Source organism: Microtus ochrogaster, linkage group LG4, assembly GCF_000317375.1.
Source record: "Microtus ochrogaster isolate Prairie Vole_2 linkage group LG4, MicOch1.0, whole genome shotgun sequence".
Lineage (NCBI taxonomy): Eukaryota > Metazoa > Chordata > Mammalia > Rodentia > Cricetidae > Microtus > Microtus ochrogaster.
In genome coordinates, this window is record NC_022030.1 from 62,024,499 (window position 1) to 62,051,171 (window position 26,673).

At 47.6% G+C, this 26,673-nt stretch overlaps 1 protein-coding gene across 9 annotated transcripts in view; it reads right to left on the reverse strand.

The window, feature by feature from the left end:
* The window catches only part of Agap1 (ArfGAP with GTPase domain, ankyrin repeat and PH domain 1), a 456,884-nt gene that overhangs the window by 91,375 nt on the left and 338,836 nt on the right, over nt 1-26,673 (reverse strand). For all 9 annotated transcript variants that reach the window (XM_005361713.3, XM_005361712.3, XM_013351735.2 and 6 more), the window contains one exon: nt 12,848-13,009. In XM_005361713.3, the coding sequence (XP_005361770.1) occupies nt 12,848-13,009 (162 nt within the window). The remainder of the gene's footprint in view (nt 1-12,847; nt 13,010-26,673) is intronic.

A 26,673-nucleotide genomic window follows, 5' to 3' on the forward strand; every position in this document is an offset into this window, starting at 1 on the left:
TCCCTCCTTCCCTCCCTCCCAGTTAACAACATCTCTGAAGACCTTAGGGGCTACAGAAAGCAACCCCAACAAGGTTCTTCAATGTATTCATGGGTTCTGATAGGGAGGAGTATTCAATGTATCCATGGGTTCTGATAGGGAGGAATATTCAATGAAGTAATTTTTAGTTTTTTGAAATGAAAGCAGGAGTCACATCTGGCCTAAAAACCCATGCCTTTCAACTTGCCCTCAACTCTTCCGACAGAACAACCCCCAAGAGACCCACTCTGAGCAAACTTACAGATATAGTAACTGTAACCCTCTTGTTGGAAGGGACCTAGTTACCTGTTAAAGACAGACTGGAGCCAATCATGAAGAGATGGCTCCTGTCACATGGTGGCAGGGTAGGGATAGGGGCATGGGGTTGGCTGTTTCCTCCTTTCCATGATTTGGCTGATGAATATTCTATGCCCCATCCCTGAGCCTGGGATGGCAAGGGAAGAAAGCAGCTGGACACATTTACCTTCAGTCTCCCCACCCACCAGCAAGGACGACCAAACACACTCGGGCATTTAGGAAGACAAACAGCTATACCACATCGGAGGCTCCCTGTAGCCAGGTGGGTCTTATACCAACCTTCCAGCTCAGGTCACGTCACTAGCGGTCCCCGAAAGACTAAGGTGATGCTAAGAGGAAAATAGCTAACAGATCTCAAACCGCACGGCTGGCCCGCGGGAATTCCAGGATTGTTGTAAGAGCTGTTCAGCATTCGCTTAGCAACTGTTCCCTCGGGTCTACCAGCTCTAATTCTCTTTAATTCTGGGAGCTGGATTCATCCATTGAGGCAAAATAACCCACATTTTGTCCATCTGCTGATACACAGTCACGGGTCAAATTACATTTTTGAGTGATTGGCTATTAACTTATTAAAATGGAGGAGAACCATCCTTTTGATCATCCTTTCCTTGGTATGAACTGAATCCACAGGAGTGTGAGGTAAGGCAAGATCTGAAGGGAAGGGGCAAACGTGGCCTTCCCAAGAAGGGAAGGTCACTGTGGAGGCAGCTGGAAGCTGTAAGCAGAGCACTGGTGCATTCCTGCATGGCTCTGAGGTGCCGCTTGCTCTGTCTGTGGCCTTGAGCAAGTTAGTTAAAGTTTACGACCCTTGGTTTCCTCAGCTATAAAAACAGGCATAACGGCACCTACCTCGCAGTCTCCCAGGGATTATGGCAGGACACACAGTACTCATTTAGCAGTACTGCCTGGTACACAGCGAAGTTCAGCAACTATGTGCAACCCTACCGCTAACGGAGTGTCAACAGACCTCTCACTTTGTGACTGCTTTTCTCAGTTAAAGAGGCATCAGTGAATTGAAATTCTGATAGGACATTATTTTACTTTCTGGTGGTTTCTCCAAGGGCAGGTTCGGGAGCTGCACCTAGAGTGCAGCATGGCTTTTCCCGCTCTGACGAAAGAGGACAGCAATTCTCACCTGCAGACACCATGAAAGACCAAATGAAAATCAAGTGAAAGAACAAAGCTTCCAATTTATCTCATTAGGAAGAGCCAAATCAAGTTATTGAAATACCCAGTGGAGCAAGCCAGGGCGCTTAGTTCACACATCAGTTCGGTGACTGGAGGCTCCCAGACACCACGCTTTCGGTGACTTCAAAATATTTTCCAGACTACACTACGCTGATTATGTACTCTGCGGTGTCCAATTCTGTGCTCTCACACACACACACAAAAAAAAAACATGAAAAGGAACTTTGAAATTCTCCTGCCTGACAGTTCTAGAATTATCTATAAGCCAAGAATCAGACATAAGAATCTGACAGGAGGATGTGAAATTCTCGGTTCCTCAGTCTCCTAGGCATGTGGTTGTTTTTTAACTGCATGGTCTTAACACCAGGCAACACAGTATACTTGTTGGAAAACATTCCAAGCTGTCAAATATGCCTGGACCTCAGATAAAGCCAGAAAGACCACAATCCTTTGGGGCAAGAAGCAGCAAAACACATCTCAAACTAGCAAGGACAACATCTCCTTCTGCCATCACCTAAAGGGAAGGCAACCCCGGCAAGGATAATTTACTCCCATCTCCTCGCAGGGCAAAGCAGCTTGGGCACACTTTTAGGAGAAGGCAGACACTGATCCAGACATCACCTCAAAGCTGGTACCTGTCTCAAGGCCTGAGAGAAGTGGCCATGTGATCGAACCTATCCAGCATGCTCAACGCGCATGCTTGGAGGCAAACATGGTGAGGTGTCCCACATATTAGCAAACATTACATCATTAAGCAGAAATTAGATGGAAACGAAGGGAGCCTAAAAATTGACTAGGAGTTCAGATGCTCTAAACGGCTAATATGGCCATTTTTCACCTGAAGCCCTCTCCAAATGCAGTTTTGCTATTAAGCAAAACCCAAAGAAAGGTAATCAATTCCAACTAAAAAGCACTTATCCTGAAGACGGTGTGTGCAAGGCACTTCAAACTCCTGGCTGCCTGCCAAAGCCAGACAACAGCCATCAATGTTCCTGCCTATCCGAGGAGCACAGGGGCCATGCATAATTGACTAGAAGATGGGCTAAAACTGTGCCCAATCAGTGTGTGATCAAAACCGCGTGGAATATTCAGCGCCACTTGATTACACGAGCCTCCGTCCTTTCACTCTCCTCGCGAAATCTCTTCAAGGTCCACAGTGCTGTAATAAGATCATTACTGTCAAGCGGTACGAATCGTGGGCAATGAGTCTTGGGATGGGGAGTCATACTTCACAAGCTCCCTGGTCTCTCTCTTTTTTTGTATTTTACTGCATGCAGAGGCAGCGGGGCGACGAGGTGGCGGATAATGATCACATCACTGTGTGGTAACTAGAAAGGCACTTTTAAGAAAAAGCAGAGAGAAATCAGCTTAAGAGAAACTAAAACATTTCCCTTTGCTTTTTCCCCCCTTAAAAAATTAAATAGAATTAAACTGTGTGCAGTAGGTGCTCTTCATGAACTCTGATATAAAGTCATTGCATGTAACCATTTGATAGATTTTCATATTGCACAAAGCCCATTACCCCACAGACAAATGGCCAATTTTCTCCATAGCCTGCATACCGAAGAAGCCCCAGTTAGGCCGTGTGTGCGCATGGCAATGCCAGCGGCTCAACTTTCCACCGTCCTCCCTTCTTTCATGGAGATGCGCCCATGGCGTCAAACCTGCTCCTTATTATTTGAGAAAAGGCAGGAAGACAGCTGCAGAGAGTGCAAACAAACTTCCAGCTCACCCTGAATCATGCCTTCTCTAAAGCACAAGTAAGACATCTCAATGATACAAGAGGTCACCATTATCAGACCCGGAGCCAGGGCACACAGGTCAATACCTGAATCAGCAAAGCAGGACTTCTATGAACAGCAGAAAGCTCAACCAATCACTCCCCGCCCCCTGCTAACTTCAAACTGTCCTTGAAATGCTCACTCCCTTCATCCAAAACAACAAATAGAACAAGTATTATCATCCCAAAGAAAAATTGGTTATGTTTCTGAAGAAATGGCAAGAGACTACCTCCATAAGACAGTCGGTGTCTAATTCTGTAGGTTCTCACTGCCCACAAAGCAGCACTTTAACTATATCCGAGACGGCAAACACAGACAAGAAAAAGAAATCTTTGCACACAAGCCAGGAAGAGACCCAGTTTGGGAAGGATTGTTTCCTAATTTCAAGAGCAAGTCAAGGACTGAGGGGGCAGGGCCCTGCTGAGCCTAGCTGTGCTACAAAGAAACACAAGTGTGTGTGTGTGTGTGTGTGTGTGTGTTGAGGGGGGCAGAGGTTCTCAACTTGTGGGTTGAGACCTTTTCATAGGAGTTGCCTAAGAGCATAGGATATTTACATTACACAAATATTTATATTAGATTTATAACAGTAGCAAAATTACAGTAATGAAGTAGTAATGAAAATAATTTTATGATTGGGGGGCCACCACAACATAATAAACTGTATTAAAGAGGTGTAGCATTAAGAAGGTTGAGAACCACTGCTCTAGGGTCTACGCCCAAGTGAATAACCAGGCACAAACAGAGACTACCCTGACCCAGAGGCCTACCAGCCTCTAACCTCGGCCTCCATCTGTGTCTGAGGCACATCAGTGCTCTACTGACCCTAAAACAGAACTGCTTCCCCCATCCCCGACTACCCACAGGAATGACATGGTTCAGAATAGAAATAGCCTCATTGTGGTTGATGTCTGAGGATGTATCTTGACATGTATCATGTATCCATGATTTGGGAGGGGACCATCACAATCTGTTCAAAAGCTGCTGACCTGAGAGCTTATGAAACAGGGCAATATGAAGTGCAGAAAGTAGGTGATGAATTATGCTGGGGAGAAGTGGTAAGCAGAGGGTACCACCACGAGAATCTGCACTGCCTCTCCTCTAGATGTGACCATGGTCTCAGGGGTCACAACTTTCTTGCTGAGTTAAGTGACAGCCACAGCACCTGAGGACCTCAAGGCAGATCCTGGCGGTGGAATGTCACAGATCCAGGGACTCCCAGCTGGGCAGAGGAAAACGTGTTATCACTGGGATAAAGTTCTTTAGAGGGATGCTGGACTGATAGCCCCTCAGCTAGAAAAAGTACCTTCAAGTACAGGCAGACAGCTAGGTGTGGAGGCTTGCTGCATATCTGGTTTCCAAAGTGGAGTCTTGCAACTTGTGTTTGGTAAGGGTAAGTTTATTTTCATGTATGTCCAGGGACAGGCAGTTTGAACTGACCACTTGCCCTATCACACTGCAGCTCCTTGGGACACTGAATGGGCTCTAAGCCACCTCCTAGGACTGATCTCATTTTCACAGAACAGAATTCCCCTACATCAGTGCTTTACGAGAGTAGACATTCCATGCTCTATCAAAGGCAATGGAGATACTGTGTTCCTTTGTGGAGTCTCCCAGGCAACCAGGATGTTTGGGTACCAGTAGTGCAGCACCAGTCCTTGCCTTCTCCTGTCTCCACTGCTGCACCTGCTCAGGGCAGGGGACCCCTTATCTAGTTTCCCGCTCAATATCAAGCACAGCACTTGGCACCAGTAGGTGCTCAATGGTTTCATGGTCCTGAAGCTAACCCTGTTAGTTTGTGTGGACTTATAAAAGGACCACAAATCCTCTCCTATTGGCAGGTTTGTCATGGTGTGAATCCTCTGTTCTGGCTTCCCCTGCTATAATCGACTCATCTTTGTTTACTTCCAACCTGCTGACTCCTACAAAGGATCTAAGAGCACTTAGAGCTTGTGTGTGTTTGTGATAGCCAGACTCTACCCCGCAGGATGGCTTTTGAGTCAACTGTGTCCAATGCACAATGTCAACGTCTAGAGCAAGCTCAGCCCTACTCAGTTTCAGCAGGCTTGTTCTCTGGGAAGCTCGAGTGACTGCCCGAGAACTCTCTTTGAAAAGCCAACCCAGTGTGTGGGTAGTGAGTCCATCATGGCCCGTCGTGTCTCCTAGAACCCACAGCTTAAGCGTGGTAAGACCCTGTCAGCCTCTGACAGCCTTGGGCGGAGAATCAGAAGCACTACATTTCTATGTTATCTTTGGGAAGATGGTGGGATTCTGGGTTGCAGGCATGACAATGGCTGCTGATTATGTAATCCCCATGCTGTTGATGATGAAGACAATACATTCCCTTTCCTTTCAGGGCAGCGGCCAAAATTAGAGCAAGTAGACATACAGAGGGCTGGTGAAACGTCCCCAAGGGAAGAAGGGGAAATGGAGTGACAAACAACAGTGTGCAAGACCTGCATGGTCATCTCGCATGAAGATCCCAGGTCTTTAAACAACAAAGTATGGGAGCACATGTGGTGTGGAATCACATCATATGCATAGCAGGTTCTGTCAGTCACGTGTATGCCGTGTATACCACTGTAACAAGACACCCACAAGTGTGTTCCGCTCTCCTAACAGAAGAAACACACTGACCACCTATCTAACCATGCTAGGTAGGACCCCCAGCTTATACAACACCCAGAGAGCATGGCAATCAACACAGTCAAATAGCCAGAACTAAGCGCTGTTGTGTGCCTAAAGGTTACTTGCTGATAATCTAAATAGATAAAGCAACCACATGCCACGTGCCCGTAATTCTTTATCATCTCTGCAAAGCGCCTTCCAAAGCATCAACTGTAATCTACCCCAAGGTGACCAAGCTGAAGTATGCAGGAAAAAGCAATTTCTTTCCAGGTTTTTAAACAACCACTGTGTACTAAATACAAAACTGAGTTATACATGGACCAGATCAGCTTTCCCTCACACTTATCCTGGGACACGTGGCTATGCCTCTGAATGTCCACATCTTTCTTTAGCATTTCTCTGCCACCCTAGAAGTACCATTTATAGCACATGTTTGTGACATATTAAGGTTCTGAACACCCTGGAGAATTTTAATTCCCAGTGTCTCCAATAGTGCCAAACCCATGTTTCCCCATGGTGGTGGCTTAATATTTGATGGGGGGAAAAAGACATGATTCACAATTTCAGGGTCTTCTCCGAGTGAATGAAGGAAAACCAAGTTGAAGGTGACCTTTGCAACTTTGGAGTTAATGGAATTTGTCAACAGCTTGGGCCTCACCTCTGACTGCTTAGTGAGAGCAGCCGGGATGAGCAATTCATTTTCTACCTTAACGGAGCGGCCTGGTGGTGACTTACCTTGTCTAGGATAATCCTTTAATAGCCATTCAGAATCGACCACTCAATGGTTCAGTAGAAACCCAGAAAGCAGCGAAGGAATGAGATGAGAAGGATGAAATGAGTTCCTGTTGAGACCTTTTCTACAAAGCACTGTGAACCTGGGGGAGGTGGGGGGTGGGGGGCAGCACCAGGAATTCTGCGGACCCTCTTGTATAATAAGAGTGGGTGCATTGAGACAGGTCCTGCATTTTTAAAAAAAGATCTGTGCCACACAACTTCTAGATGTTCAGACCTATATGAAAGCCGGTGTCTTTCCGTGGAATCGGAGGAATTCAAGGAGGCTTTTCAGTATGCTCCACTCCTAGATTCAAAAGCTGCTTCACACACCTCAAAGCCTCGCTTTCTGCCTGGTGGAAAGAGTCTACGGCACAGAATCAAGAGACAGTTCTGTCACCCACCAGCGATCTGACCCTGGACAAGAAAGCCACTTAACCTCTCTCTACTTCAGCCTTTTCACTGGGGAAAGAGGGAAATTAGCACTTGATGCAAACTTGCATGAATGCTGTAAAACTAACGAGGACCACCCGACTTGGGGCCACAGAGCAGGGCTCCCAGGCTGCGGTTTCCTTTCAGGGAGGATACATAGCCTCACCATTGGATGACAATTAAGAAGGAATCCAGAAGGTGTCGTCATAGACCTAGAGAATCCTCGGCCCCCGAGCTTTCCCAGGCACATGCCTATAAGCTGGGTCCTGGCACTCCTAAGATGGTGCTAGCACTCTTTCAGAACCCCAGTCCTCAACTGTGGCCTGACCAACCCTGCACCTCACCAGTGCTAGGGCCATTGCCGCTTAGCACTGCTGGCTCTTAGCTTCCTTCTAACCCAAAGTCATCTCCTTGAGGAGTCCATGCAAGGGTTCCTCTGATACTACCTAGATTAGTCCGGGCCACGTAACCACTCGACAGTCATCTTCCATCAGCTGTGCATGCCCTAGATGACTGTTCTCTAGGTTACCAGTGGTCCATGACAAGGCTCAGTTCCTTTTCTACCCTTTCTAGGCTCCTCATTGGTCCATAAATATCAGATCTAAATGATACAACCAATTTTCTTAGTCTATGCAATCATTCTCAACAAATAAAATTCAGTTGAAGATACAGACCACCACTGGTGTTTCCAGTCAGTGCTGGTGATGATTCAGGGAACTGGACCATGTGAACATGAATGGGAACAGTTGTTACAGAGGAGGGACGGAGACTTTCCACTGTGCCGCCTGTGACACATATCCTATACTCAATGCTATAGTTAGCAGAAATTAAAAAAAAAAAAAATCTGGGTTTTTCTGAACAAGAAACCATAGAGAAAAATTCATCTCAAAAGACCAGCCTGTATTTCCTCCTGTAACCTAATTACTGGCAGAACGTTAACTTTTGCTGAGGAAGAGTGCCACAGACTTGGGGGTGTGCACATTCGTGCTCATGTGGGAGGCTGAGCCCCGCACAGCAGCACCTGAGCTCCTGTCTGCAGGATGGTCATGCCCTTCACTGGCTCTGGCTGGAAGGCTCAGGTCTAGGGTATGTGCCCATGTTTCTCAGGGGCACGTGTTAAAGGAAATGGCCACAATGGGAGAGGGTGAATCGCTGTCTTGACTTTGCCTTACCCTCCTCCAAGCACTCACAGGGCAGGGTTGGGGATGGAGTGAGCCCTACATGACCTTCACATATTAGGATTCCTGTGATGTACATAGTTACTTTAAGAGCCTAGGAAGGGGCTTGAGCTCCCAAAATCCACTATATTAATCCCTAGATCTGACTGCCCAATCACCATGCTGGAGCCACAAATACAAAGATGTTTTACATTTCCTGCTCTGTCACTTGCTATGGTCAGCTGATTCGTTTTATTATTAGTTTTTAGATTAGCATACTATCATCAGGTTTCAACACAGCATCTGCACACATACATGTCAGTATTAAAAATCACAGCAGTTACTCTACTTAAGCTTGGTAAGGCATCTTCTGTCACGTGGTATAGACCGCACTGGTGCTCATCCCCAAGCAAGACTGGAGAGCAAGGGAGCCAGAGTGGCTGCTTCCGTCACAGTAAGGTGCCAGTCAGGCACTATCTCTGAAACTGAAGCAACATCATAAATATGCCATCTTTCAGTCCGCGTTTCTGACTGCAGAAATTGCAGAGGGAAACACCCCAGCAAGCTGTGGAACAGTTCTTGCCATGCAGCTGGGGATGGCATCCAGGGGCATGTAGCTAGTCCGGGGGCTCCAATGATGGGCAGCCTACCCCTTAGTGCTTCGAGGCTTCTGGTCTGAGGCATGTGGGCCAGCGGCGTCAAGGCTCAGGCCTTTGGCCATTGGTATACTTGTGCTGAGGACAGGGTGGAAGAGATGAGGAGGTGGGTAAAGCACTCCCTTCACTCTGGCTACCATGGCTGTATGGCACCTGTTCCTCTAGGGAAGGTCTGTCACTGCATCTCCAGGGACACTTTCCTTCCTCCCTCCACCTCTTCTGCGGCCCTTTCTCAAGTCTCCGGAGTCCCTTCGGTAAATCTGTAGTGACCAGCTTGAGCACACTATCAGTTTTCCCCCTACGGTTCTGACTGAATTAGCTATCAGTGGAATTTTATCATTCTTACACTCTTAAAGTTGGAGTTGTCTGTTAAAATTATGAAAGACAGAAGGCAGAAAGCGCATCCAACTACCTCACAGTGCCTTCTACAGCCCAGCTTCTTACACAGTGGACCCAGGATAACAGCCTGCTCTGAGCTGCAGTGTTTACAGTGCGCTCTTACAGAAATATAACAGACAAAAAACAAACTTGGTATTTTCCTACAGGCATCTCCTCAGAGTGTAAGTATCAAATTAGTCTGTCTCTGAAATACACTGTGAGGCTGTTTGATTTTTTTTTTTGAATTTTCGAGACAGGGTTTCTCCGTAGCTTTTTGGTTCCTGTCCTGGAACTAGCTCTTGTAGGCCAGGCTGGCCTCTAACTCACAGAGATCCGCCTGCCTCTGCCTCCCGAGTGCTGGGATTAAAGGCGTGTGCCACCACCGCCCGGCAAGGCTGCTTGGTTTTAAAGGCTACCACTGGAGCTGCTGGCTTGACTTCCATTAAAAATAAAATCATCAAATGCATTTTGGCTTGGGGTTGGGACAAAATTTCCAACAATTTTGGAAATGGGCCTACACATACTCTACTATTTTGTAGTACGTATTTATGAAGAGTGGTGGTCCAAGCCCTGATGATTATAAAATCAAAAAACGGTGAAAAAAGTTGAAGATGCCCTATGCCTTGTGGTATCTGACATGCAGCCAGCTATGTATATGTTAGTGGCCTTGGAGGCCAGAAGAGGGCATTGGAGCTCTGGAGCTGGTGCTGCATATGGCTGTTAGTCATCTAATGTCTGTGCTGGGGAACAGAACTCTGGTCCTCTAGAAGAGCAGCAAGTATTCTCTCTAGCCATCTCTCATGCCCCAGTTTTGTTTTTAATAAGTGGTAAAAAATTAACGTATGCAAGAGACTCATTTTAAAATATATTAATCATCTATCTCTTATTTATAGATATGAATATCTGTTATATATCTTTAGACCTGGGGCCGCAAACTCCCTTTTTCCAGTGGAAATGAGTCACAGAAAAGGTTCAGAATCCCTGTGCTATGGCACTGTGTGTATCGCAGATGGCAGAGATAAAACAAGAGGCTACAGGTAGACAGCATCCGAGAACCAGGAGTCAGTGCTGCACAGGTGTGAGGCGCAGAAAACACACTCATTTTTTCTTTTTAAAATTTTAAAACTGTTTTACTGGTGGTGTTTTTATTTTATGTTCATTTGTGCTTTGCCGTTATGAATGTGTGAGGGGGGTTGGGTCCCCTGGAACTGGAGTTACAGATGGTTATGAGCCCCCACGTGGGTGCTGGGAATTGAACCTGAGTCTTCTGAAAGAGCAGCCAGTGCTCTTACCTGCTGAGTCAGCTCTCCAGTTCCCACAAACATAGCCTCACACCAAACCAAGCACTGTTAAGAGGAAGAGTTTAAACAACTGGCTTTCATTCTGGGGTCAACATGCTTGTTAGACTTCATGCAGCTGTTATTTAAGGGATAGAGTCCTAAGGACCACAAATGGTGCTTCAACGGTAGAATAAAGCACACAATCTGACTTTAGAAATGTACGCTGTGGGGTGTACACACCCTGCACTCGGGAGGCTGAGCAAGGAGGATTGTGAGCTTGAGGCCAGCTCAGACTCCACAGTGAGACCCAGGTTCAAACAAACAAACAAACAAACAAACAAACCAAAGTTAAAAGATGGGAAAAACATTACCATAGACTAACAATAAACTACAGTCCTCATAAAAATGACATACTGGCAGTGGGGCAAGTTAACACTTTCCAGGGAAAAACTATACAGATGACTTTGACATTATTAGAACTTATTTTCTATTATAAACTATCAGGGAACTGAGGGGTGGCCTCCGCAGACCCATCCGAAACTTCTGAGTGTGTGCCGCCCACTCATTCAGGCTTGCTTGAGACATTGCTGAGCTTCTCTAATCTATGTGTTTCTGCAGTGCCTGTATGCACACACGTGCTCATGTAGAGGACACAGGGCATCGTTCCTCACACACTGTACACCGTTTTTTTTTCCCTTGTTTTGGAAGTAGGGTCTCTCACTGGTTTGGAAGTTACCAAAACAGACTAGGGCAGCCTGCCAGTAAACGCCAGGGATCACCTGTCTCTACCTCCCTGGTGCTGGGTGGTGGTGGGGGAGTTACATACTATCATGCCTGGCTTATTTCGGTGAGTTCTGGTGCTCAAACTCAATTCCCCATATTTAGAAGGCCAGCACTACAGAGCCATCTCCCAAAGCTGCCTTCTTTCTGTCTGCTAGGACAGACCCACCCTGACCCAGCTTGATGGTACACTACTACACAGCACCCACCAGATGACCCCATGAGCTCAGAAAGTCAGCAAAGGTCACTTTCCACATTCCTTCCACCTCCCCACTGGCTGGGTACACTACCGATGGCTTCCACAGGCTTGATCTTACAGTTTTATGCACAGATCATGTGTGGGTAACCGAAATGCATGTAAGCAGCTGTGTGTGGAGAGAACTGGCCATCCGCTGTGCTATGACATTAAGAACAAACACCATTTGGAAACATGTGACATGTTCTAAGATGCTTATCCGTTACATGACATGCACTTTAAAACACTCGTTAGGGGAAATATTGCTTGGATCTATAGGCTGGAGGTTAGATGGGTGCCAAGGCTACCATCTTGTCCCAACCTCTCCTTGGGGCAGGTTGGAGCTGACATTGGCTGGAGGCTCTTGATGAGGTCTCAGTAGCTATCAGTTTCTGAGCAGAACCTTTTATGGTGGGACGAGCAGTGACATCTAGCTCGGTGTTGCACCCTTCAGTGTCAGCTTCTATGACCGCTGACATGGAAGAATCATTCTTATTTATCCCCAAAATAAGAAAACTGGTCTTCGTTGCCTAACTTTGTCAGCAGGAAGCTGCTGGGGACAGAACCAAGTGAATCTTGGTGAAGGAAAAGACCTTTAGGCCCTGCAAGGAACCCCAAGCTGCAAGGCTCTGGACTCCAGCCTCCTCATGACACCCAAAATAACACGACCCACCTTACAAATGATGGGACACCCTGCTGAGCCCCACGGTCCTTGTTGACTGCTATGTGCTCACAAAGCTGCCCTTCCCTATTGGGAGTAGCATCTTGCAATCCACAGTTCTGGACAAACCAGGAGAATGTTGAGAAAAAGTTTGGCAGACAAAGAAAGAGAAAATATCTGAAGGACAGGGCAGTCTCTGAGAGTGGGAACCTTTGCTCAAGATAAACTCTGCTATTGTCCATCTCAGTAACAAACCTTGATGCTAATGCAACAATGTTTGGAACTGTTGTTTTTCTTTTGAGTATTTCTGAAGCTTAGTTACATTCATGCCTTTCATTTGTGTGTGTGTGTGTGTGTGTGTGTGTGTGTGTGTGTGTGTGTGTGTGTGTGTATGTGTGTGTGTGTGTGTATTTACTTATCTCAACATGCATGTATGGAATAAAAAAGATTCACTTGTGGGAGCCACTTCAGAAAATCCACATCTGGCATCAGGTAAATAGAGGACTTCACAAGCAAGGCCATTTTCCATAGTGCAGATGCTCACCCTGGCAGCCTGGGGACCCTTACCTTCAGCGGTGCCCGAGAGCCCGTCAGCCTTGAAGTTGCTGGTACTTTTCTTCCTCCGGTGCTTCTTTCTGTTGGCATGGGGGGAAGGGGGCGGGTCAAGCTTGGGGCTGGTGCTGCTGGAGATACTTGGGCTGGAACACACCGAGTCACCCAGCCCTGTGTCTGCAACCGAACCAGAAAAGGCAAAAGAATGCAAAAGTGAGCTTGGAGCACACAGCAAAGAAAAGAAGGCAAAACCCATTCAAGCAACATCCTCCAGCATTAACATGTGAGATCTTTCCATTCTTCCAAAGACATCTGTGCACAACGTGGCTGGGTGGGCGGCCGGGGCTCCAGCAGTGAACAGATCTAAGCACTTTTGCCATGTGCACCTCTCAGCCCAAAGCAGGCACTGGAAATCCTCTGCTTCCAGCCACTGGACTCCTGAAACCTCAGACCCACATCCATGACATCAAGGGCAGCAGGACAGTGGATCTCGGATTCTCAGTGTTCCCTTTCCTTCCCTTACTGACCCTCATTTACCAGGAATGAGATACTAACATGCACAAACTGTCCTGAGTGGGTGTGACATTGCATACAAAAGGGGAACAATTTCTGATCTTCTTCTCCCTGTAGTACTACACGTGGCTGTGACTTCACTTTGTAATCAGTGAGAGGAGATAGAACATGCCACAGCTCACCAACAGCCCGCAGGAATGTCTCCAAGTCAATACCATAGAGCTGCAGACTGAAGAGTCCCTCCAGCTCTGCAGAGAGGCTTTAAGGCCACAGGGACTCACTTTAAATGAAACTCAATTTATTTTTTACTCTCTCTTTACCAAAAAGAAGGCCCAAGTAGTGCTAAAGACTGGGAAGTGCCAGACTACATGGGCAGGACAGTACACTGAGCAGGGGACAGAGGAGCATGGGTGGTGACCTCCCCACACCCCACATTTCAGAGTCGTTTGTCGTGAGTCAGGAGTCTTGTAATTACAAGGAGAGAAAGGCTTGCACTGACTCCCATCCGCCTGGTGTCTAATCTCGGAATACTGCCAACCCCTACAAGCTGGGGACCCACCACAAAAAGCCGTTCCCAGATTCCCGCTGACGGGCACCTCAGCTCTGAATTGGTATCAACCATCACCTTCTGTTCCATCCCCTGATGCTGCCACTCTTCCACTTCCACCAGGCTCCAGGACTGATTCCTTTCCCAAGGTGAACTGTGTCCTAGGGACAGCCAGCAGTTCTGACCCTCACTTCATCCTGTAGTTTGGCAGGCTGGCTGCAGTGGTGGTGGTGAGGAGAAGGGTTTAAGTGAAAACACTGGCCCCTAGCTGAGCATGGTCACATACACCTTTAACCTATCACTTAGGAGGCAGAGGCAGGAGGATCTGAGAGTTCTGGAACAGAAAGGTCTACATAGTGAGACCTAGGCCTGCCAAAACAACAAAATCCAACCTACCCACCAACCGATCAACCCAGAAACCACCACCAAAACCAAGAAACAAACAAATTCTGCAACAACATGGCTTTGAACTTGTCAAGGAACAACTGGAGCAAGGTGACACACACCTATAATCCCAGAACCCAGGAGGCTGAGGCAGGAGAAACACCACGAGTCCGAGGTCAGCCTAGGCCATACAGCTGTTACCAGGCCACTGAAGCCTACCTCACAAGACCCTGCCTCGGATAGAAAACAAAACAAAAAGAAACGAAAACAAAGCCAATAAACTAGGTTTCCAAATACCACCCTGAAAGCCAATTTACACGGTTTGATAATCCAGAAAGACTAAAGGGACACAAATCACAGTTTCTCTTTTAGTGAAATGTCCCTATTCAAATAAATCATTGTTTTCTGTGAGAATGAAGATGCTCTTTCAAAAATCTACTTCTCAGTCTACTTGGGCAGGATTTGGACTCACTCACTGGCACACAGAACAGAATTCACCTTTCTTGGGATGAAAATCAAATGTGCCTGTTTCCAGGCAACTCCTTCCCCTCCTACCACAGAGAGCCCTTTCTAAGATAACAGGAGGGAAAGCACCATCGCATATCCTGGTATCTCGGTATCTATGGACTGTCATTACTGTGGCACAAACTCTTGACTTTCATGAAGAAGTGACAAGTGGCAGTCTTGAGGTGGCGACAGTACTTGCAAGAAATGCCACTCAGCTTCCTCTGAGAGTCCAGCAGGCCAGGGCATTGATACGCCCTGAACTTTGGCTTTGTCCCTGAGACATCCTTCAGCATGGTGCTTCAGTTCTGTCCCCAGAGTCTCTGCTGGTCTATCTGGTTCCTTGTTCTCAATTAGAAGCATGTTCCAGGCCCACATGGCAATGCTTTGAGACAGATGTGAAAACCACAGAAAGTAGGGTAGTGGTATTACAGGAATCCAACATCCAGAGATGTTGGGAAGTGGCCTATAAGCCTAGGACATCTCTAATTCATGGGACTTTCAGTACTGTCCCTCCTCCCTTGGACATCTGGACTTACAGGCACTGTCTGCTTGGAAGGCACATTCCACTCTGTGTTCTACCCTGGAGACACTCCTGCCATGACACGGGGTTCTGCCCCCCCTTCTCACCCTGGGGAAGCTATGCAGCTACATGGTAACTCTACAGATCCTGGATCAGGAATTCTCCATTTCCACAACAGCCCCTCAGTCTCCTTGTGATGTCACTCCAACTGCCCAGGTGAAGTCTGGTCCCATTCCTCCCCATGCCAGGTTCTTTCCTTCCTGATGTCTCAGCAGCCTTCATTCCCTGGTGTCCTCAGGGCTCTGCCAGCTGCTTCCCCCGCTCCCTCCCCCACTCCAGCAGCTCATCCAGCAACCTCTCACCCCCATGGGCAGACCTCCGTGGCAGGTCCCAGCATTGTTAACTACTGGAAACATTTCTGAAAACCCAGTTTCCCAAGTTTCTCCCATCGTTCGTGAGAGGAAGCTTAACTTCATCTATTTTTCCAGTTAGGGTCATGGAGACAGCATCATCCTGACCCTGGCTCCTTGTGCCTGGGTCCCTTCTGCACCAGCACCCCTGCAACCCTGAGCTTCTTGCACTTCAGTTAGAAATCTACCCACCACTTTCCTAGATGCTCACCCAAGGTTTCTCCTGTTCCTCCTGAATCCCTCACCTCACCCCAACCCCCACCATCTAACCAACTGAACTTTCTCTCCCCCATCTCTCGGAAACAAACACTCCACTTTTCCCTCAAGGCCTGGCAGGCTCTGGGGATCTTCAGCCTGTAAGCTACGTCCCACTCTAGATAATGCCTGTGGTCCCAGCATTTCGTCCCTCCCTGCCTGCACCACACAAGCTGAGTCTTACCAAGTGCCTCCCTTGCCCACTCTCCCTTTTTACTACTTGACTTCTGCTGCTCTCTGAAGCAAAGCTCACTGAAATGTTCTTCCTCACGGCTGGCAACTGCTGTCCTCACCAGTGCCCCTGACAGGGGTCACTTAAGTAGACAGGCCTCCAGGGCAGCATCTGTTTCTCCTGCATCTGCTGTGGTTTGTCCCTCCATCCTCAGATGGGAAGTCACAGTGAGTTCTGCATAGGAAGGTAGATGAAGCCCACAAGGCGCACGGAGGGTGCTTGTGAGAGGCCAGCCCACAGCCTGCACAAGTCACTGCCTCTCCTTGTCTCATTGGCTTGGCTCTCTCCACGTGGTGACAAACGTCTGTCACAGGAGCATCATGCCAGCTTCATGGATACAGGATCTGTTTTCTCTCTTCACCACAATGACAGCTACGGGGGAATTCTACTGCACTGACCAGTTTACTGAAGAGTCGACTGCCTGAGGTCCTGGCCCAGGTAGGAGGGGACCTGTGGTCCCCGTGGAACAGCGGAGTGCAATCAACTCTGCTACATCCTTAAAATCTCACCACAAGCATGCTTTTGTGTCCACCACTGTCCTGCAAGTTCCCAACTGTCTGGAAGCTATTTTTAGGTGAACGACTACAGCCATGAATGGGAGCTATTGACAGAAACAGTCTCCCTTACACTCAGCCTACACTTACTGAGCATGCTCTCTGAGCTAGCAGCTGTCAAAGAATAAAGGGCAGAACCCCTGTCCCCATGGAGCCGATTTCTAAGGCCTGAAAAGAATGCCTATCTAATTTCTTGCTTGAGGCCTTCAATAAAAGACTGTTTTCCTTGGGCCCTGCACTGGCGCGCAGAATGCTGAAGGGACCCCATGTTCAGCAGGCATGCCAACCCCACAGATAACCAGACCGGGCCGGGCGGCGGGGGGCTCATCCACAGACAAGAACCATGACTCTGTGGCCTGTGGAGGGTTCCCCCAGGGCCCGGGGATTGAGACTAATGGGAAAACAGAGGTGTCACTGTGTCATGGGGAGAACAGTGCAAGAGTCATCTCACACTAAGGAAGACATGGAAGTACTCCTGGGTCTGACTAGTGAGACAGAAAGCAACCCCAACATTTGTGAGTCCTTTATGTTCACCCCCCCTCCCCCATCCAAGATAGGGTTTCTCTCTATAAGTCCTTTGGCTGTACTGGAACTTGCTTTGTAGACCAGGATAGGCTCGAACTCATAGAGATCCACCTGCCTTCACCTCCAGAGTGCAGGGATTAAGGGCGTGCAACCACCACTGCCCGGCTTCTTTACGTTCATTCTTAGATGAGAACAGAAGTGAACCAGTCACTGTTGTGTGCCCTGGGATTCACAGGGCACAAGACCCCAAGGGGTGGGGCCATTCATGCTTATATAGAGACCATGGCAAAAGATAACTCTGTAGGTCTGGTCTCTTCTCTTGTAAGAGAAGGCCAGGAGGTCCCACCATCTTCCCATCTGCATCTTGCACATGTGCCAATGTCCAAACACTCCATGGCTCAGGGAATGGAATCTACCCTGTCCAGCTTTCTTTTCCTACCCGTGGGACAGGTATTGAAGTAGTACCCTCTAGGAGTCTGGCCTCTTCACCAGGCTAAGAGAGTAAGGTATACAGATGCCCGAGGGACCAAATGCTGGGTCAGAAAACAGAGCTGCAGCACATGACTGGGCAGCCCACGTGGAGACTTGCACAAGGCTGATGTAATCAGGCACTAAGAAGACAACACTGATGGTGAAGAATGATGGGCATCAGAAGGGGGCAAACCCTGTGATCGCAGGAGACAGGAAGAGGCCAGGAAAGTGGCCTTGGCTTGAGAACTGAGTGGGCTCGACTGACAGCCGCCTCAGGCATAGTGATGTTTCTAGTTACTTGGATTCTGCACACAGGCACCTGCAGTATAAGTATTTATGCCCTGACTCCCAGATCGCGAGACTCCCTGGGAACTGTTTAATATCCCCCGATCTAAAATACGAGCAGTCAAAGTGTGTGAGGCTTCTACACTAAGCTTCCTCACTCCCCATTGCTCCTCCAGCCTGACGAGATGCCCCTCAGCCCCACCCTCAGAGTCCACCACGTCTCCCGACTGCCTATGAAGAATGCATTTCATTTTGTATCAATTAACAGGCAGGACGTCAAGGAGACTGCGGTCTGTGGCATTATATACAGGAGAGAAGCAAGGTGAAGCATGGTAATCAAATTTAAAGGAAAAAAAAAAGCCAGTGCCTCATTACTCCATGTTTAGATCTGCTTTGGTGAATGGATCTCCCAGGTATGGGTTACTGGGCCAGGAAGGGCTGGCCCATCCTATGTGTTCAATGTTGCCTATTAGTTCTTCCCAATCGGGCATCAATGTTCAACACATACCCCCCAAAATATATAACATGAGCCATAATGATCACAATCTGCGGTCTCTCGGAGCTCCGGCATGTGAAGTATGAGTCAAAGAAGCAGTTTCACTTTTCACTCGGGGAGCTGACAGGCATGACCAGAGGGAGAATAAAATAACATTCCACTCGCATAAATATCAAGCAGCCTGCTCGAGACTGATGGGCCAGGAATGTATTCTTAGCTATCATTCCGGCAGACAGGCCCAAGGACACTCATAACTTATTTTACAATCATTTAGTTTCAGCTCAAGTGGAAAACGTGACAACTTATCTCTGCCGACAAGATGCTGTATCGAACCTCACAATTAACTCTCCTCCGATTATCTGCCCAGCCGATCATTAGCTGAGCCCATCTCAATGGGCTGTTGTGGGGGGCTCATCTCGGGAAGGGCCTCTGCCAGGTATGCAGACGGTTTCTAATATCCAGGCGCATTTCCACATTCAGGGTATCAGCTTTTTGCTCCCACATCCCATTGCTTCCAGGGGCAGGGAGCCAGGAGGTGTCTGCTGGGAGCACCTGAACTCTTCAAGAATCACTCTTGCCACTGTTTCTCACATGTGAGTCCCAAGTCATAGCCTGGGTCTTCCAAAGCCCTGGAAGCTGACGATTCAGACAGCATGGTGGACGGAGAGGGCTTCCTGAGGATATCTCTTCCCACCGTTCCTCAGGGGTATGGTTGGGAGACAGGATGCTGTAGCCACTATAATCCAGATGAGTGGCTGACGAGATGGCTGGTCATCAACCAAAATTATACAAACTACTTTAACTTGTGTCTTCCTAAGAATCACATCTCTGTGAACAAAATGGGGGAACCCAGACAACAGGAGAGAAAGGAACAAGGGGCATGTGCACTGTGCATGCTGACGGCGCTCTGGTGTCCACAGGTGCCTTCACTCACTTCTTTGGCTGTGTTAGGTACAACACACCGCTAAAATCTTTTAGTTTTTTTTTTTTCTCCCTGTATTAAAAGAATTCAGAATTTTCAAAGAGCCATTTGGCACTGCCAGGGGGAATCTGCTGAGGGCTAAGGCCTCAACAAACTCAACAGCAAGTCATTGTGGGAAGTAGAAAATTAAAGGCGGCTTGCTTTGATCCAAGGTCAACAATGGGAGACTCATTTGGGTCTTTAATAGGGCCTCCGTCCCTTCTGAGGCTCAGAGGGATGTGTCGGCTGGTAAATAAAGAAGAAGCCACCTTTGCCATTGGAGGAAATCACAACATCCCAGGTCCCTGTTAAAAGGTGAGTGTGAAGTGAAGTTCAAACCCTCGCCCAGAGCTTTTGACGGAGCTTTGGGCGGGAGGAGGCTGACTTCACTCCCACCTCTGAAGATGTTTCAGAGACTGCCATTATTGTGTGCTTCCCTTTGCAGCGCACGCAGGGGTATACAATGTCAGAAGGGGCAGCGGGACACGGCGGGGGGCCAGGAAGATGACAGGTGTTGGGGGAAAGGGAAAGACAACACAGTGTCAGATGGAGTTACAAAAACGGGGAGGGAAGGCGCACAATAGGAGGGGCCAGCGCAGAAAGAGGGTCCAGGGGAGAAGAATTCCTTCCCTGGCCACTTTCAATTACACCTCGAGCTCTGCAGAGGAAGTTGAATTTCAGAGAGCCGATGGTTGGCTAGATGAAGCTCTCAGTGCCAAGTATGTTTATAAGGCCCTGCATGCGCGAAGTGGGCTCACTGTTTAGGGCCCAGGGTTTCTCTTCTCAGGTAATGAAAATGGCCCAACATTGACCTGGGAGAGGTTGCAGAGATCTGTGGCTGTGTTAGAAACTATTAAGTTATTACACTCCAAATCAATGAAGTAAGTTATGTGAATTTCACCTACAAAGAACTAGATTTTAAGAAAAAGAAAGAGAGAAAAGGGAGAGGTCATTGTGTTAAACACCACAAGGCAATTAACTAAAAAAAAAAAAATCCACTTTGTAATCTAGGGAAGATGGTGAGGTATCTGAGCTGGGAGTCCCAAGTGGTTTGGGAATCCTTGGGAAGAGAAGACAGAGGCTAGCTCCAGACTTGGGCTGTAAGACTGGGTTTAGGGTAGACAGGGGAGAGGCTGCCCTACTGGAACCATATGCCAGGCTGTTGGTGGCAGCCTATCTGCCACGAGCTCCTTCAGTCCCCTGCTTCCCTGTGTCATAGCCCTATCAGACTCTACTACTGCTTTGTACGCTGTGGGCTGCTGTGTTTCTTTTGGTTCTCATTCATAACCAGAGGTTGTGGGAATGTATCTCCAGGGTGAAGATGTGTGGGCACTAAATAGCAGCCCCCAATTTCAGAGAACCATACAGTGATCAGGGAGGCAGGATGGCAGAGGAAGCTTACAGAGGGGGTAAGACTGCGCCATGGAGGGGAGCAATTGGCTATGCCAGTCAGGAGCTGATATTTAAGGGTCAAAAATCAAACCGTCCTCTAGCTGATGTTCAGCTGAATGCAAGCTGCACAAAGTTTAAATTAATCTAGTGTACTTGGAAAGATGTAAAGGCAGACTGAGCAGGGCTGGGAGGAGGGAATGAAATCATTTCAAGAGATTCCCACTCCATTCCAGCCTCATCTCTTTTTACATAATCAGCCACAACCATTTTTCAAGTTTGGTGCTTACAGCTGCTAAATTACAAAGAGTCTGTTTCCCATGGAGGGCTGCCCTGGCTGAGAGACCAGGCATGCCTACGAGGAGAAAACTTCACAAGTTAATTAGATGTGTGATTGCTCTTTGATGGCATGATTCTGATTCCACTGCCTTCCTGAAACTTAGCTGTCTCTATAAAACTCTCAAGGAGTGGAGAAGCGGTGCTCCCAGCTGCGGCTGGATGCAGGCAGGTTTTAGGGGACAGGCCCCAAAGTCTCTGTCCAGGGTCCTGAAGATGTCCAGCTTCTAGTTTTGTGCAAAATACAAAAATAACTTGCAAAATACACACATACACCAGAGTAGCAGCTTGCTTGCGGCCCATCTCTTCACCTGTCACATTCTGGTGATGCTGTAGTAGTTTTGTGTAGGCCTGACATACAGAAACCCAGGTTTGAAAGGCAGTCTAGCTGTTTTTCATATTTCATCCCAATAATTCAGGGTTAAAATGTTATAAAAATGTAAGCAATCAGATTCTTTTTTCCTTTTCAGATCATAGGCCTTGGTTGGCATGATTATTTCCCACTGCTTGGATGGGCTTCATATATATATTTAAGTCATGAAGGCAACACTTTTGTATATTTAAAGATTAGGTCAGTCTTTAAGACACAGTCCAAGAAAATTGGCACTTACAGGGCATTGGATGCACACCACTAAACTGTTTCCAAAAGTTCAGAGCTTTTCTCTCCTTTGGGGATAGTCAGGTTGTCACATGACATGATTCCAGTAAGAGAGGCAGTTCAAATCCAGTCTGACCCCTGGCTCTGTTGCCGTGGTTACAACACATAGTTTAACTTCAATTCCCTCCCATGCGAAACAGTCAATCCTAAACTCTGGCCATAACCTGCCTCACCCCCACCTGTTCTACTCTCTATGGGGGCCAGGACCCCACCCCCCACCCCATGAAGTAGTAACACATGGACCTTCTGCCATGTGGCCAGTCAAGTACCAGATGGATGGATGGATGGACAGACTCACTCACTCATCAAATACAGGCTCTGCAAGAGGCTGTATTGCCCACAGCAAATAAAAGAGGAGCTCTAACCTGCAGTGTGGATGTTCCCGAGAGCAGTTTAATCCATACATAGCCTCCAATAAGGATGGCAAAGATGACTGAAGCCTAGGGTTGGGGGGACTGAGGTGAGTGGGGAGGGTGACAGCAGCATGGTGCAGCCTCCCTTAGTCCTGAAGACCATGCAACACACAGACTGCTTTCCCCCGCCAACACCACTCAACACAGCCTCTAGACATCCCAATGGCCTTGTAACAAACCAGACACTGCTTACGCTGAAGAGTGACTACTTCACAGGGAAAGTCTTGGTAACTACTAGAGAGGCTCTTGGGCAACCTACTTTTAGAACTGTCACAGTTAAAGCTGTATGAACTTCAGTGAAACCGCAGGCAGTTCCCCTCTCCCGTTCCAGTAACCATGGGTTTGGGAGCTACTTCCCTTCAATTCTGCTTTGGTTTCTCAGGCTTCCATGGCTGTCTTATGTATTAGCGTTTTCCTACCCTCTTTATGTTTTCATATATATATATTTATGTGTATGAGTGTTTTACTTTTATGTGTGTCTGTGTATCAAGTGTGCCTGGTCCCAAGAAGGTCAAAAGAGGTGCATCAGATCCCCTGGGGTAGGAGTTACAAATGATTGTGAGTGGCCATGTGAGTGCTGGGAACGGAACCTGTGTTCTCTGACAGAACAATCAGTGTTCTTAACCACTGAGTGATCTCTGCAGATCCCTTCCTTTTATTTTTAAACTTCTTTTAATGTGCCTAGTATATAGAAGACATCCAGCACCAAATAGATGTTTAATTAAAAAAAATGAAACAAAATATGTCAGGGGCTGCTGAGATGGCTCAGTCAAGAAAATGCCTGCTTTGAGAGTATAAGGACCAGAGTTCAGATCCCACCCCCCGGGGACAAGCTGAATGTGATGGTACATGTCTATAATCTCAGCTCTGGGGGTTCAGAGACAGGAGGATTACAGGATCCCATGGGCCAGCCAGTTGAGCCAAAGTTTCCAGCTCTAGGGCCAGTGAGAAAGACCTTGTCTCAAAATAAAAGATAGAGAATGATCAAGGAACCCAAATTTGACCCCTGGCTTCCACATATGTGCATACATATACATAAACACACACACACACACACACACACACACACACACACACACACACACGCACGCATGCACGCACCTCTGCAAACCAAGATGAGTGTAGCAAGAAGAACGAAATCAAGTCTTTGACGGCAGGAGAAACAAAGATACCCAGTATACCCCTACATAATAGACTCGCAGGTGAACATAAAACCTGGGGCTTCTAACTACCAGTTGATAAATCTGCCTACATGTCTTTAGAGCCAGAGCAATGTGGACAACAAATTGCCAACATATTATGATGATGAATTAGAACTTATTTTCCCTTGGGGGTTACATGTAACTAACCTTTTATTATGTTTGAAGCTAACTGTGGAAAACACCAGGGCTATTATTTTTTTTTAATGAAATCAAATGCTAATTTGTAAAATCTATCCTCCTTGCCCATATTCAAGGAAATATCACCTTGTAAACATCTATGAGGTTTGAAAGCCTCCTATGTGATTCCTAAACAGGAGGCAGGTGGGTGGGTCATGAAGCGGGAGCCTCACGGTTCCCAAGCCTTTGCTGAGAGTGGGTGGCATACTGCAGCCAGGGAAGTCAGAGATAACATCATGGTGTCCGGTGCCTCAAAAGGAAGACCTGGCCACTTGAAAGAGGGCCCCCGCTCCCTAGCCTGTCTACCACACCTGGGCTCTGACAATCGCCCCAGTCAAGGGCTGGAGGTTACTCAGTGAGACAGGACAACCCTGCCCTTCAATTTCTGCTCATGGGGAATGCTTTGAAGGTTTTGGTTCCTCTGGGGATTCAGCTACAGTGACCCTGAACGGACAGTCCTACAGCTGCAGCAACAAGGGCGGGTGGGGCTCAGCTTCAGAGGACCACAGCATGGATGCATTCAGGAAGGGCAAGTATGGAAACAGATGCTGATTTAACAAAGAGATCCGTGTCACCCTGCTCCCCTGATGACGTGTGTACACGCACACGTGCAGGGAAGCTCTATCTCGGGGCTGGGATGCCTAGTGGAACAAATCCACATGACACTATGGGTTACAAAACAAAAACAAAACCCAGAAAAACCAAGCATGAAGCTAGATGGACTGGCATGTGCCTGCTCTGGAAGTTGAGCCAGGAGGATGGTGGGTTCCAGCCTGTGCCACAGTTAGACCCAGACTACACAAACAAATGAAGAATTCTTTAATGCTAAGCCTCACAGACTAGCACAATCCTATTTTTCACTGTGATGGACTGGTGCGCAAACTCCGGTGGTCTTTAAAGGGCCAATGCTCATGTCACTTGGCAAGGTGGCTTCTTTCAACAGATACCATCTTTGAATGATCTAAATGATCTTGATAAAGATATACTTAAAACACCCCCTTTACATGGTAGGGATTTGAGCAGGTGGAGACTTCTGCAATAACTCCCGAACCACCCACTCTTAGAATCTTGCTAGCCGGCTAATGACTGTTTCTTATTTCATATAGGTAGGGCTGAGGCTGGAGCCTGAGGAGAGAGCACCACGTCTGCCCACCCCTGGCTCTGACTCTGACGCTGGAGCAGCACGTGCACTTGAACAAAGAGAAAGGGACACGAGGGTCATTTGGTGTGTTAACGCTAGTGTAGTCATCTGGTATGCTGGTGCATTTATACCAAATGCAAGCAGCGTGGAAGATATGAGAAGACGGCTGAGCTGTTGGAGGGAGCAGTCTTCTGAAATGACTCAGTAACCTCAGACCCCGCGTCCTATTGCCTTCCCACCCTGAAGTAAGAAATGGGGATACAGAGGTGGAAGAGATGGCCCCCCACATGGTACAGCTCATAACCACCTCCAAAAGATTCCCTCTTCTGGCCTCCATGGGTTCTTGCCTCCAACGAAGCATATACTCACACAGCTGCACATAAAAAAAATAAATCTAAAAAAAAAATCAGGATACAGTCCCTAAGTTCAACACTAATGTTTAATAATAACCAGGACTGTGATGGGATGGAGCACAGTGGTAGAGGGCTCATCTGCCATGTGCAATAATTTGGGTTTGATTACCTTTGTACAGGAAAGAAAATGAAGGTTAATATCACTTCTGGCACTGAAGAAGGAGTAATTTAGCATTCATGCTAGACCACTCAAAAGAAGAATGGACTTCATTTGCTTTAGTGAACTTCCTTTATTCCTAACACTGATTTTGGAATTTAAGCTTTGTTCTAGGAAATAAAGAAGGAACGGAGGAAGGAAGGAAGGAAGGGAGGAAGGGGGGAAGAGAGGAAGGAAGGAAGGAAGGAAGAAAGGAAGGAAGGAAGGAAGGAAGGAAGGAAAAAAGGTAGCTCTATCAAAGTGTTCCAAGAACCAGGGTCAGATTTCTTGGGGTTTAAAGCGTTTTCTTCACCGTGGCTAAAATTTTGTCAATACACTTCAGTCAGACCTGATGGTTGATCTTTGAGAAAATTGCCTTAAAAATCAAACGAAAAGATAAGATTGTGTTCCAAAACATAATAACTGACATTTCCTCCTTTTTCCTTAAGCAAAAGGCCCAGCCCGCTGTGGCTGACAGCAGGGTCAGGAGTGGGTGCAGCAGAGGTGGGATCTGGGACCGCTATCCATCAAAGCACACCTCATTCCCATTTCTCTTCCCCACGGCTGCCTTTGATCCCCCAGGGTGAGGTTGAAAGCAGCAACTACCTGAAGCCTCCCCAGCCTAGGAGGAACCCCCTCCACCTGCTTGCACACACTGCACCCTGTTTCTGACTACATTCCTAGAATGCACTACCCTCCTCTGCTCCCTGTACTACACAGGCTCATTTTCGCTCTTTCTACCCATACCCGCCTGCACACCTGGGACATCCTCTAGCTTGGCCTTCCCAGGGTCCTGTTGATTGACAACTCTAGTGGTCTTGATGAGCAGGAGGAAGCTCAGTTACCACCAGGTGAGAAAGCATTCCCCAGGTTAGTAATCTGGATCAGGTACCAAACTCATTCAGGTGCACCAGGACTACCATCCAGACCAGATGTAGCTGTCCACTGTATCTTCTGAGTGCTCAAACTCTAGCACAGACCTTATTATCATGATGATTAATACTGTCTAGTTGACACAACATAGGATCACCTGGAAGATAGGCCTCTGGACATGTCTGTAACATTGCTTCTAGATTAGGCAGTAGTGGGAAGAGACAGCCTAAATGTAGGCAGCATTGCCCCATGCAGTGAGGGTCTGGGACTGAGTTAGAGGTGACCAAGCAGTAGTCATCTCTCTGCTCCCTCACTGCAGATGCCATGTGACCAGCTGTCTCCACTCCTGCCACTGTCTCCCTGCAGTGAAGGCTGTACCACGTATCTGTGAGCCACTGTCTCCCTGCAGTGAAGGCTGTACCACGTATCTGTGAGCCACTGTC